The 14096-nt window shown below is 40.2% G+C and overlaps 1 protein-coding gene across 1 annotated transcript in view; it reads left to right on the top strand.

Annotated features, from left to right (window-relative positions):
- trim54 (tripartite motif containing 54) overlaps positions 1-14096 on the top strand; it is a 71219-nt gene that overhangs the window by 42616 nt on the left and 14507 nt on the right. Inside the window, exons 5-7 of the mRNA XM_043682147.2 lie at positions 11419-11652; positions 11759-11781; positions 13912-14036. Of these exons, the coding sequence (XP_043538082.1) occupies positions 11419-11652; positions 11759-11781; positions 13912-14036 (382 nt within the window). The remainder of the gene's footprint in view (positions 1-11418; positions 11653-11758; positions 11782-13911; positions 14037-14096) is intronic.

The following is a 14096-nucleotide window of genomic DNA, read 5'->3' as shown; positions in this document are numbered from 1 at the left end:
AGCAGGTCAGGCAGCATCAAAGGAGCAGGAGAATCGATGTTTCGGGCATAGATTCCTGAAGAAGGGCTTATGCCCGAAACATGGATTCTCCTGCTCCTTTGATGCTGCCTGACCTGCTGCGCTTTTCCAGCCACACATTTTTAAGCTCCATCTATTATTCCCACTGCCTCAGGAAAGCAACCAACATAATCGAAGAAAGCTCCCATCCTTGTGATACTCTCTTCCACCTTCTTCCATTGAGCAGAAGATATAAAATTTCAAATACATGTACTACTTTGAGGAACACCTGTGGAGATGTCCTCGAGCTGAGATGACTGACCTCCAACAACTACAACCATTTTCTGATGTGCTCATTATGACTCCAAACGGCAGTTTGCCCCCAATTCCCATTGATTCCAGTTTTGCTTAAGTTCCTTGATACCACACTCAGTTGAATACAGCCTCGATGTCAAGCCTGTCACTCTCAACTCACCTCTGGAATTCAGCTGTCATGTCCATGTTTGAACAAAGGCTATAATAAGATCAGGAGCTGAGTGGCTTTGATGGAACCCAAACTGGGCATCAATGATCAGGTTATTGCTGAACAGCTATTGCTTCATAGGACTGTTGATGACACCTTCCATTACTGATGATTGAGAGTAGACTGATGGGATGGTAATTGGCTGGGTTAAATTTGCCCTGCTTTTTGTGTACAGGACATGCCTGACAACTTTTCCACATTGTCAGGTAAATGCTAGTGTTATAACCGTACTGGAAGTGCTTAGGTGGGGAATGGCAAGTTCTGGATCATAGGTCTTCAGTGCTATTGCCAGAATGTTGTCAGGGCCCATAGCCTTTGTAATATCCAATGACTCCAACTATTTCTTGAGTGAATTGAATTATCTGAAGACTCGTATCTGTTATGTTGGGGACCAATAGAGGAGGCTGAAATAGATTATCCACTTGGCACTTCTAGCTGAAGATTGCTGTGAATGTTTTAGCTTTTCCTTTTGCATTGATGTGTTGGGCTTTTCAGTCAACGGTGATGGGGATGTTTGTGGACCCTCCTCCTCCAGTGTATTGTTTAATTGTCCACCACAGTTGAATATGGGGGAATCTGATTCATGTTTTGTGGGTTTGCTTAGCTCGCTCTATCGCTTGCCGATTATGTTGTTTGGCAAACAAATAGTTCTCTTTAGAGATGAAGTCCTGCCTTCAAAAAATGCCTGTTGGAAAGCAAGATAAATAAACTTCACACCTTCAGGAAGAAGAGATCTCATCTGGAGTGAGACAGAGCCCAAGTTAGTATATAATTCAGGGAATTTGGAAACCATGTGGGAATTCTGTGCAGACGGGAAGAGGTGTTTTTTGCTTTTTTTTTAAGCTCATGGCTGGAAAGGTTTTTTTTAAACAGGATAAATTGAAGCCCTAGAATCAGGGACTCAGCACAACAGAGTGACATCACAGGTAAAATGTAAATTTATCAGTTGGTGATAGCTACTAATTTGACTCTTTATTATAGGGTTACTTTCACATTGAAGGTAAATAGAAGAAATATTTACAGACTCCCAACTAAAATACCAGTACAACATTTCTCAAAATTGAAATAAGAACTAAGAAATCAAAATAGAGATGGTGCCAGGCAATTAGTTGTAATTGCATGATGTGGGAGTAGATGGACCCTACTTTGTTTCATAGTGACTATATCTGTCGCAAGTGTTGGTTGGTCGAGGAACTTTGGCTCAGAATTGATGAGCTGGAATCTCAACTTTGAATGCTGCTACACATCTGGGAGAGTGAGAGTTACCTGGACACTGTGTTTCAGGAATGAGTCATGCACCTTAGACTAACTGCCTTGAATTTGGTCAGTGGTCAGAAACAGGAAAAGGTGGATGCTAGGAAATTGTTTCAGTTAAACGAGGAGACTAGGACCCGTGGACACAGCCTTAGAATTAGAGGGGGTCATTTCAGAACAGAAATGCGGAGGCATTTCTTCAGCCAGAGAGTGGTGGGCCTGTGGAATTCATTGCCACGGAGTGCAGTGGAAGCCGGGACGCTAAATGTCTTCAAGGCCGAGATTGATAGATTCTTGTTGTCTAGAGGAATTAAGGGCTACGGGGAGAACGCTGGTAAGTGGAGCTGAAATGCGCATCAGCCATGATTGAATGGCGGAGTGGACTTGATGGGCCGAATGGCCTTACTTCCACTCCTATGTCTTATGGTCTTATGGAGGGTATGATTACCAGTGGGTATGATTACAAGTAGAGGGAGATAGTGAGGACTGTAGATGCTGGAGAAGTCAGAGTTGATAAAGTGTGGCATTGGAAAAAGCAGAACAGATCAGGCAGCATCTGAGGAGCAAGAGGATCGATGCTTCGGGCTTAACCCTTCATCCTCTTGCTCCTCAGATGCTGCCTGACCTACTGTGCTTTTTCCAATGCCACACTTTATCAACTCAGGCAGGATGAGGGATCTACAGGTTAATGCTGAAGGAGTTTCAACTCTTGAGCTGGTCTAACAGTTTTGAGATTCTTGCTTCCTGTATGGATGAGAATGGGGCTTGTCTGGAAGATGAGCAGCCATGGTACAGGGAGCCATTCAAGAAGGGGAAGAAAAGACAAATGTAAGTTGTAGTTGCGGATGGTTTAGTCAGAGGCATACACACTGTTCTCTGTGACCAGGATTGAGAGTCACAAAGGCTGTGTTCCTGGCTGGCGCCTGAGTTCAGGATATCTCATCTGGGCTGCAGATAAAGGAACAACTAATGTGGGATGGGGGTGGAGGTGGAGAGGGGGATGGAGGGAGAATCAGTCAACACAGAACTGAAGGTGTTGTACTTAAATGCGTGCAGTAAACAAAATAAGATAAATGAGGTTGTAATACAAATGGAACTGGTAGGCACAATGTTGTGGGTATCACAGAGATGTGGCTGCAGGGTGATCAGAGCAGGGAACTAACTATCCAAGGATACATGACCTATCAAAAGGACAGAGTCAAAAAGTGTGTTGCTGGAAAAACTCAGCCGGTCAGGCAGCATCTGAGGAGCAGGAGAGTCAATGTTTCAAGCATAGGTTCTTCATCAGGAATGTGTATCAAAAGGACAGTCAGATGGGTAGTGGGGTTGGTGTTGCTTTGTTAGTAAGAAATGAAATTAAGTCAATAACAAGAAGTGATATAGAGTCAGATGGCATAGAATCTGTGTGGATAGAGTTGAGGAATTGCAAAGGCAAAAATATGCTGATAAGGTTTGTGTAAAGGCCTCCTAGCAGTAGTCAGGATGTGGGGAAGAAAATAAGTCAAAGTAGAAAAGGCATGTAAAAGAGGCACTATTACAATAATCATGGGGCACGTTAACGTGCTGGTGGACGGGGAATATCAGGTTGGTAGCAAATCTCAAGGAAGGGAATTTGTAGAATGCCTATAAGATTGAGTTTTGGAACAACTTGTGGTAGAGCCCACCACGGTCCAGGATATTCTGGATTTGGTAATGTGTAATGTGGCAGACTTGGAGAGGGAGCTTAAGGTGAAGGATTCCCTCAGTGACCATAATATAATATATATAACATTATAATAATTCACCTTACAATTTGAGAGTGAGGAGCTTGAATCAGATGTAACAATATTATTATTGAATAAAGGTAAATATAAAGACATGAAGGAGGAACTTGCCAGAGTTGATTGAAAAGGGAGCCTAGTTAGGAAGACAGTGGAGTTGGTTGGAAGGAAGTTCTGGGGGTGATTTGGGACGCACAGCAGACATTCATCCCAAGGAAGAAGAAACATGCTAAAGGCATGATGAGACAACTACGGCTGACAAGAGAAGTCAGGGACACCATAAAAACAATAGAAAACACATACAAAGTGGGGCAGATCTGTGGGAAGCCAGAGGATTGGAGGACCTTTAAAAACCAGCAGAGGATAACTAAAAAAGCAAAAAGGGGATAGAAGATGAAATTTGTGTGATAAAAGATTGCAAACGTTTTTTTTAGATATCTAAAAGGTAAGAGAGAAGCAACAGTAGACGTTGGACCACTGGAAGATGAGGCTGGAGAAGGAGTATTAGACAACAAAGAAATGGCAGAGGAACTGAAGAGGTACCTTGCATCAGTTTTCACCATGATAGACACTAGCAGCATACACTTCCAGACAGTCTGAGGTGAGGAGGGAGGACAGAGGTGACTGTAGTGGCCATCACTAAGATGAAGATGCTAGGGAAGTTGAAAGGTCTGAAGGCTAATAAATCATCTGGACCAGATAGGCTTCAGCTGAGAATTCTGAAGGAGATAGCTGAGGGGATTGTAGATGCTTTGGTGGTGATCTTTCAGGAGTTACTGGAATCAGGAAGGGTCCAAGAGGACTGGAAAATGGGAAAGGTAACACTCCTATTTAAGAAGTGAGAGAAGCAGAAGACTGGAACCTATAGGCCGATTAGCATAACCTCAGTTGTTGCTAAGACTTTAGTGTCCATTATTGAGAATGAGATTGCAGAGTACTTGGAAGTAAATGGTAAAATAGTCTGAGCCAGCACAGCTTCATCAAAAGCAGATCATGCCTGACAAATCTGTTTGGAATTCGTTGAGAGGAATAAGCATGTTGGACAAAGGAGAGCCAGTGGATGTGATCAATTTGGATTTCTAGAAAGCTTTTGACAAGGTCCCACACATGAAGTTGTTTGATAAGATAATGTTAGGGGCAATAGTAGTGGCATGGTTTGAGCATTGGCTGTCTGGCAGAAGCAGAGATTAGGGATGGAAGATGGTGACTGGTTGAGTTTCACAGAGTCAGTGTTAGGACCACAGCTATTCATGTTTTACTTTAATAATTTGGATGAAGGAACTGAGAATATTGTTGCTGAGTTTGCAGATGACACAAAGGTATGGAGGCAACATTGATGCTGGACCCCTAAATTCTCAGACCATAGGATATAGGACTAGAAATAGGCCATTCAGCCCATCAAGTCCACCCTACCATTCGATCATGGCTAATATGTTTCTCAAGCCCATTTGCCTGCCTTCTTCCCATAACCTTTGCTCTTCATACCAATCAAGAATCTAACTATCTCTGTCTTAAATGCACTCAATGACTTAGCCTCCACAGCCCTCTGTAGCAATTAATTCCACAGATTAACTACCCTCTCGTTAAAGAAATTCCTCCACATCTCAGTTCTGAAGAATCGTCCCTTCACTCAGAGACTGTGCTCTCATTTCCTATTCTCTCCTACTAGTGGAAACATCTTCTCCACTAAGATTGTATACAGTACTTGAGTATAAGATGAGGATCATCAGTGTAGGGTAATGTCAGAAATGTTTAAGACCCAGTTACAAGTTCATGGTGAATATTATATACAAGATCTTATCATGTTAATTAGCACAAGTCCATTACCAGTAATCAAAATCATATTCCTTATATCTAAACATGCATTAATCGAGTTAAATTTGTGAACTTAAATGATCTAATCTCTCCAAAGAGTGCTCATCAAGTATCCATGTATGTCAAATCATTATTGTTTCCCTGTCTATCCCGAAGTAGACCTATACAGCAAAGCACTGTTGATTGCTCTCCTACTGTTACGTTCAGTGTTCCATGTTGGGTGCTGCAATCCACATTACATGTGGTGTAGCATACTCTAATCCAAAGTATGGGCATTTGTTGGGTCCTATTCCTTGTTCCCTTTGCTAAGAAAACAAATCCTGAGTACTGTGTGAGAATCAACATTCTGTAAATCAAACAAATAACTTCTGCAGTCATCACTGGTTGGTTAAAGTTAGTTCTACAAGACTATCTTAAAAATTTAGTAATAAAATGCTTCAATTGTGCCCAATGTTTCCCTGCCTCTTTCCCCTAATCTTCTCACAGGCGCGCATACCAATGGTTATAATTACCATGTATGGTTCCACACACCTATGTGTGATTCCTGGCCTGTCTGGTTCAACCCTAACCATTAACTTCATCCCATATTAACATTAACACAATGGATGTGTCAGCCTGTTCTGCTCTTCCCTCTGCCTCTATATCATGTAAGAGCTGCAAATCTCCTGTTTCAGCTCATGCAGCTACTTGCACAGCTCTCCCACAAATTGTTTAGCTTGTTCACTTGTGGGTTCTACTTCCTCACTGTAGGAGCGAGACTCCCCAACTGGGGACAAAGACTCAGGAGGCAGACTGGATTCAGGCACATGATGGACTTTTATTCAAGCGAAAGCCAGTTAATGCAGGGAGAGGGCCAAAGGATCTTCCCTGACTCTGGCTTTGACATGAGAACACAATTGTTCTCTTAATCTTCAGCTCAGATCAGAAAAGAGATCGATGACACACTCTGATCTTTACAGCCAAAAACAGTATTTTATTCATTTTGCATTATGATAATCATACACAATGTGGTTAGTGCGCCATCCCCTTCCCCTCTATGGGACCAATACCTGATCAATGATGGGCATTCCTATACTAGGTTCTCTAAGTCTTTTAACAATTATTGTAATCTCTTTAGATCTTTCTATGTTGCATTCCAAAGTTACTGCTGTTCTTCTTCCGTCATGTTCCTGGTTTGCTTATCTCTGAAGACTGCTTGAATTCTATTGTTCTTGCTAGCTTGATAAAATTTCATTACTACTTATTATATAAAAGACAGATGATTCTGTTATAAAGTTCATAATATTAAAATTTTGTAATTCCTCCAATTGTTAATTAGCTAATGAGACAAGATATGCCAGGTATCTCTTTAATGCTTTTCCTTTCTGCTTTCATTATAAAGTTTTACGATTACATTGAGGTCTATCTCTGAGATTATTTAAATAATCTTTAGCTAAAACCTGCTAATATTATAAATAATTTTAACAAAACAGCTAATTTCTGCAAGATAATTTTAGCTGCTGTTTTTATGGCTGAACACAGCCTTTCCTTAATTAGATTGGAATTGATTACTTGTAATTTAGTGATCTTTCAAAGCTTTTTTATGAGTTACAATTCTATTATTTCTTCTATGTTTGTTACAAGTCTTTCAAATGTTCTTCCTGAATATCCTTTGCAATCTTTGGAACTTTGCCATTCAGATAATGCTTTCTTTAGATTAGATTACTTTACAGTGTGGAAACAGGCCCTTCGGCCCAACAAGTCCACACCGACCCGCCGAAGCGTAACCCACCCATACCCCTACATTTACCCCTTACCTAACACTACGGGCAATTTAGCATGGCCAATTCACCTGACCCTGCACATCTTTGGACTGTGGGAGGAAACCGGAGCACCCGGAGGAAACCCACGCAGACACGGGGAGAATGTGCAAACTCCACACAGTCAGTCGCCTGAGGCTGGGGTAACCTTCCTCGCTCTTCACTACACCTCCAATTTTAGTGTCATCTGCAAACCAGACCTCTTATATTCACATCCAAAACATTTATAAAATGACAAAGAGCAGTGGACCCTACACCAATCCTTGTGGCACACCTCTGGTCACAGGCCTCCAGTCTGAAAAGCAACCCTCCAACACCACCCTCTGCCTTCTTATTTTGAGCCAGTTCTGTATCCAAATAGTTCTTCAGTATTTTCTCTAGTTATCCCTTAAATTGTTTCAATCCAAAATCCTTATTATTTCCATTTAATCTTCTCTCACAAGTTGCACTTTGGTTGCTTTAAAGTCAGTTTCTTTTTGGATGATATACATTGATCATTTATAATATGTTTTCTTGGTCTTGAGACTAGGATAACCATTTTTTGAGAAGATGTACATGTCTGAGACCCATTCTTCACTGCATTTTCACAATGCATTCCCTCATGTTGGTTACTTCAGGTGTAATTCTAACTTTTGCATGTTTGCATCGATATCCCAAGATCATGTCATGCATTCTTGACTGTGGGGAGCTTTAATGAAAGGTCAAAAGTGGGGAAGGTATGTGCATCCTCCCAGGTTGTTTCCAGCATTTCGAGAGGTGGCCAAATCCATTCTGTTAACCAAAAAGGGTTAATTTGCAATAATGCACACCTCCAAAACAAAGCAGTCCATAATTCGCTTGACTTAATGTAACTCATGTAACTATACCTAAAGTGAGTTATTCCTATTCACAATGTTGTTATTTTTCTCTCTTTCTACCTTTTACTCTAAGGGAGCCAGAATTTTTGCTCCAATTCTATCTGATTCAGGAGTCTTAGAACTTTTATTGTCCAATTAAAATATTCTTAAAATAGAAATCAAACACTCCTATTTGTTCCCAAACATTGCATACATTTCTTGCATGTTTGTTTTTTTTTCTTCACATTTGGATATCACAGGTTTTCATATGTCATGCCCTAAATTCCTTCTGAAAAAGGGTCATTAGACTTGAAACATTGACTTTTCTTTCTCTCCACAGATGCTGCTGGACTTGCTGAATTTCTCCAGCTATTTTTGTTTTAGTTTTGATATGATTCTGAATTCCTTTGTACATTTCACATTTCAAAAATATTACAGATTCAAACTAATATGTTCCCTTTAAGTTTTTGAAAGACTTTTTTGCTTGTGTGTGTTCATCCCTTCTCTTGACTGAATATTTAATCATTAACTAATGACAACTGATACAATTTCTTCAACTCCCAGTCCCACCTCTTTTTGTCAATTGTTGTATGGGTGCAGCTGTTTAATGAAATTCTCACACGCTCCTACAATAATTAAATAATCCCATGACCTGTCTTACCTTTCAGACTTCCACAGATCTTGACAGTCTCTCTGTACCCTCCTTTCAACTGCAGGAGCTTATTGTTTATACTGTAATACCTCATAGCCCAAAATTGAATGTTTCCATTTTCCAGCTGGGTTTTTCCCAGGTTGGCTTTAAACCCAGCTTCTTCCAGCCACTCAAAGGTAGTAATAAAGCTCTATATGTTCTTCAACATTTCCCAAGGCGATAAAAACATTGTCTGCTGTCCTGCCCCTTAAAACTTCATTTAAATTTATCATTGGGTGCTTGAAGTAGCAACCTCTATAAACTTATTTATCAATTCCAATTTCAGAAACAACTATATCCTGGCTTGGTGGTTTTAAGTTGTGTTTTTACATTGGAGTTGCAAGTGATCAGAGTCAGTTTAGATTCTCCTATTTCCAAATTGTCTCTGAAGGTAACAGATGGCCTGACTAGTCAAAGTCCAGACTCCCAAAGGCAAAGCCTCCATCCAAAGTTTATGTCTGTAAATTTAGAAATGTCCCAAACCACACTGAGTAATATGGTGCAATGGAATGGTGTACAATGAAATTAAAAGAAAGCTATCAACAGAAAGTGTTTATGTTCTATTTTGGGCGGCACGGTGGCACAGTGGTTAGCACTGCTGCCTCACAGCGCCAGAGACCCGGGTTCAATTCCCGCCTCAGGCAACTCTCTGTGTGGAGTTTGCACATTCTCCCCGTGTCTGCGTGGGTTTCCTCCCACAATCCAAAAATGTGCAGGTTAGGTGGATTGGCCACGCTAAATTGCCCATAGTGTTAGGTGAAGGGGTAAATGTAGGGGAATGGGTCTGGATGGGTTGCGATTCGACGGGTCGATGTGGACTTGTTGGGCTGAAGGGCCTGTTTCCACACTGTAAGTAATCTAATCTAATCTCTGCTAATTTCAGAAGGAAAGTGGGAGCCCAAGTCACAAAATGACATTATGTCACAATTTTCCATACTATGTTTTAAGGAAATTCCAAAATCTCCTACAATTTCAGTTTTAAAATGTCTTTTCAACCTTTTTTGTCTTCTCCTTGCTCAAACATTCCAATTGTCTTAAAACCTGTTTTTAGTATTTTTATACAACCAATTTTAAAGAACAATATAAGTATATAGAACACAGTATTTCTTGTATCCTTTTTGTTTTACCTTTAATTTTGTAAATCTCTATAAGGTCACCTCTCAGCCTCCAACGCTCCAGGGAAAACAGCCCCAGCCTGTTCAGCCTCTCCCTGTAGCTCAAATCCTCCAAACCTGGCAACATCCTTGTAAATCTTTTCTGAACCCTTTCAAGTTTCACAACATCTTTCTGATAAGAAGGAGACAAGAATTGCACGCAATATTCCAACAGTGGTCTAACTAATGTCCTGTACAGCCGCAACATAACCTCCCAACTCCTGTACTCAATACTCTGACCAATAAAGGAAAGCATACCAAACACCTTCTTCACTATCCTATCTACCTGCGACTCCACTTTCAAGGAGCTATGAACTCCAAAGTCTCTTTGTTCATCAACACTCCCTAGGACCTTACCATTAAGTGTATAAGTCCTGCTAAGATTTTCTTTCCCAAAATGCAGCACCTTCCATTTATCTGAATTAAACTCCATCTGCCACTTCTCAGCCCATTGGCCCATCTGGTCCAGATCCTGTTGTAATCTGAGGTAACCCTCTTCGCTGTCCACCACACCTCCAATTTTGGTGTCATCTGCAAACTTACTAACTGTATCTCTTATGCTCACATTCAAATCATTAATGTAAATGACAAAAAGTAGAGGGCCCAGCACCGATCCTTGTGGCACTCCATTGGTCACAGGCCTCCAGTCAGAAAAACAATCCTCCACCACCACAGGAAAGTTATAAAAGAGACCTAAGGGACAACTTTTTCACGCAGAGGGTGGTACATGTATGGAATGAGCTGCCAGAGGATGTGGTGGAGGCTGGTACAATTGCAACATTTAAGATACATTTGGATGGGTATATGAATAGGAAGGGTTTGGAGGGATATGGGCCGGGTGCTGGCAGGTGGGACTAGATTGGGTTGGGATATCTGGTCGGCATGGACGGGTTGAACCGAAGGGTCTGTTTCCATGTTGTACATTTCTATGACTCTATGAGAGATTAGATGTCAAGGTTTATTTGTAAAATGGCTCCACATACACTGTTGCAATATAGGAGGCTATGCTATCTCTATATTGTTAATGGCACCAAATGTTTGAGTAAATATTAATTGATGTATTTCCTGTATATTCATAATCAAATATTTTGGCCTTAAATTCCATAGGTGGTATCTGGTTTTCCAACGTAAGTTTTGCAGAAGATTAGCAGAGGCTGCAGAAAAGTGGCAACAACCAAACTATTTTCCTGAGGTATAATTCAGTCTCCCACCAAAGCCATGATGGGTGTACAGAAGAACTTGCCCAGACGTTTGTGATCTTTGTTTGTAATGACCCCAATTCGTTTAGAAGAATTGTGCATAAGTGCATAAGTATCACTGTGTTCTGTACAATACGATTTGAGACATAGCATTCCACCTGTGACTATTCTCTCAGATATTGCTCACATAGTGTCATTTGTGAAGTGATAAAATTTGGATAACTCCCTTTTGGACAAGGAATGCTTCCTGATGTGAGACAATTTTGAATAACTTACGTAGCTTTTGTTTTAAAGGTCAGTTTTGTCCATTGCTTTATTTGTATTGTCTGTTATTTGGCTCCATCAGTCTGTTCCTGGTATGAAAGTCATGTTTATGACATATGTTTGCAGGATAACAGCAGAAGACAAAAACAACTCCTTTGTGAAAAATTTGATTCTCTGTACGCCATTCTAGAAGAGAGGAAAAAAGAAATGCTTCAATGCATTACGCGTGAACAGGAGGAGAAAGTGCAGTATGTGCGATCTCTGATGAGACAGCATGGGGATCACTTGGAGGGAGCCAGCAAACTTGTGGAAACAGCTCTGCAGTTTACAGAGGAACCTCAGATGGCAGTGTTCCTGCAGGTTTGTGTATCGCTTGTTTTTATATCTCTTTAAGTATTGTAATATGGTGGTTGTTCCTGCTTTTATTTACAATTCTGGTCATTTTATACATTTCTTCTGTTCACAGAATACAAAGCAGCTAATTAAAAAGTAAGTCAATTTAAAGAGGTATGTAATTTTAATTAAAAATTCTTTCTACTATAATGGTGGTCCAACAAGGATTATTTTTGTGAAAATTCTGATCTTTTATTAATGAGGCACCTCACATCCTCTTACTTGTTCACTTTCACACAGTGCCTCTGTCTCTGTTCGTAACACAGTCTTGCGTATCTTTACTTGCACCGCTTCTCTTTCAATTCACAGACATGTGAACTAATGAGGTGCAGTTTCAAAACAATACTAATGACAAGGGGAATTTTGTCTCTGTTGCTTAGTCTCTGTGATGGAAAGTGTGCATTTCTCCCACGCAAGAAGTATGCATTGATCCTTGTCACTCAGAAATAAGTGTTCCTTCTTCAAATGTCCTTAAATACATCATGGAAGTATATACTTACACTAACCGTGTTAATTTATAGATTAAGCACGATATAGTGGTAGACCATTTTTAAACAAGCATTTAGAAAGGTTTCAGTGCTGCAACTAGTTGCTCTTGGAGATGGAAGAGACAGCTTACTATACTGAATGGAATCTTAGAATATCCTTCACAGTCTTTGCTGATACAACTGTGCCAAATTAGAATATTTCCCTGTATCAATACCTAATTTGTATGGATGTTGTTAAAAAGGAGGAGTGATATTGGCAAGTTCTCATAAATGAAAGAAATACAATGCTTTGCCTCTTAGGATATTGCAATAAGCATTGAGAACACATACAGATAATCAGTATTTTCCTACAATCCAAATGTGGGTAAAAATAATGACTGCAGATGCTGGAAACCAGATTCTGGATTAGAGTAGTGCTGGAAAAGCACAGCAGTTCAGGCAGTATCTGAGGAGCAGGAAAATCGACATTTCGGGCAAAAGCCCCACTATTCCTGAAAAGATGAGATGAGAATTTATATGTTCGAAAATTAGTTTAAAGTAAACAAAGAGCAATACAGCACAAGAGGCCTTTTGACCCAACAAGTCTGCGCAGACACATGAAGCCTTTCTAAACCAAAAACTTTTTGCCTCTATGCAGTCCGTATCCCTCTATTCCCTGCCTATTCATACATCTGTCAGGATGCCTCTTAAATGTTGCTATTCTATCCACCTCCATTGCCTCCCCTGGCAGTTCATTCCAGGCACTTACCACCTGTGTGTGGGGGGAAAAAAAAATTTGCCTTTCACATCCCCTCCTTTAATGTTACCTCTTTTTATCTTAAAACTATTTCTCTTATGAATTGACATTACTACCCTGAGGAAAAAGACTCTGACTATTCATTCTACCCATGCCTCACATAAATTTTGTAAACTTCTTTCAGGCCACCATTATCCTTTGAAGTTCAAATGAGAACAATCCAAGTTTATCCAATCTCTCCTCATAGCTAATACCGTCCAAACCAGGCAACTTGCTAGTAAACACTTTCTAGAGTCTCTTCAAAGCCTCCACATCCTTCTGATAGTGTGGTGACCAGAACTGTACACAATACTGCAAATGTAGCTCAACTAAAATTTCATACATGACTTGCCAAATTTTATGGAGAAAGTGAGGGCTGCAGATGCTGGAGAGCAGAGTTTATACTATCTGCCCTGAAGCCAAGCATGCTACATGTCTTCTTGATCACTTTATCCACTTGTGTTGCCACTTTTGGGAGCTGTGGATCTGTACACCCAGAACCCTCTGTATATTGAAGCTACTAAACATTCTGCCATTTACTATATACTTCCCTCCTGTATTAGACCTTCCAAACTGCATCATGTTCAATTTGTCCAGATCAAACCACATCTGCCATTTTTCCACTCAAGACTCTATATCCTGCTGTATCCTTTGACAATCCTCCTCACTATCTCCAAATCATTTATTTGTATATATACACCAGGGGTCCCAGTACAGGTCCCAGTACAGGTTCTTACTTTTTTCTAAAAATCATATGAAAATGAAAAAATTGAATTATTAATCATAACACAAAGAAATGTACACTTGTGCATGTAACCTTTTAATTACAGCTATGATTCCAAACTCAGTGCAAATATTCCTAGGTGGAAATTGCAAAAAACAAAATTAAGAAATCCTCTACTTAATCTTCAGTTAAATCACATATGTGACTTGATGTGAATTTTTATTGTCTGATTCTCTTAGAGTTATTGATACTTCAAAAGCAGCTCAGTTGGAGAGAACGGAACCTGGATACGAAAACATGGATCATTTTGTAGTCAATCTTGGAAGAGCTGAACAGGTGCTACAAAAGATAAATTTCCAGACAGGTACAAAGAGAAGTTTTGTTTTAGTAAGAGATTTTAGTATTGATAATTAGAACCAGGGCT

The sequence above is a fragment of the Chiloscyllium plagiosum genome, unplaced genomic scaffold (genome assembly GCF_037043375.1).
Source record: "Chiloscyllium plagiosum isolate Xiang-an unplaced genomic scaffold, Cpla_swu_hap1 HiC_scaffold_3, whole genome shotgun sequence".
In the NCBI taxonomy this organism is placed as follows: domain Eukaryota; kingdom Metazoa; phylum Chordata; class Chondrichthyes; order Orectolobiformes; family Hemiscylliidae; genus Chiloscyllium; species Chiloscyllium plagiosum.
The sequence above is the reverse complement of the archived record's forward strand: the minus strand, read 5'-3'. Positions and strand labels throughout refer to the sequence as shown.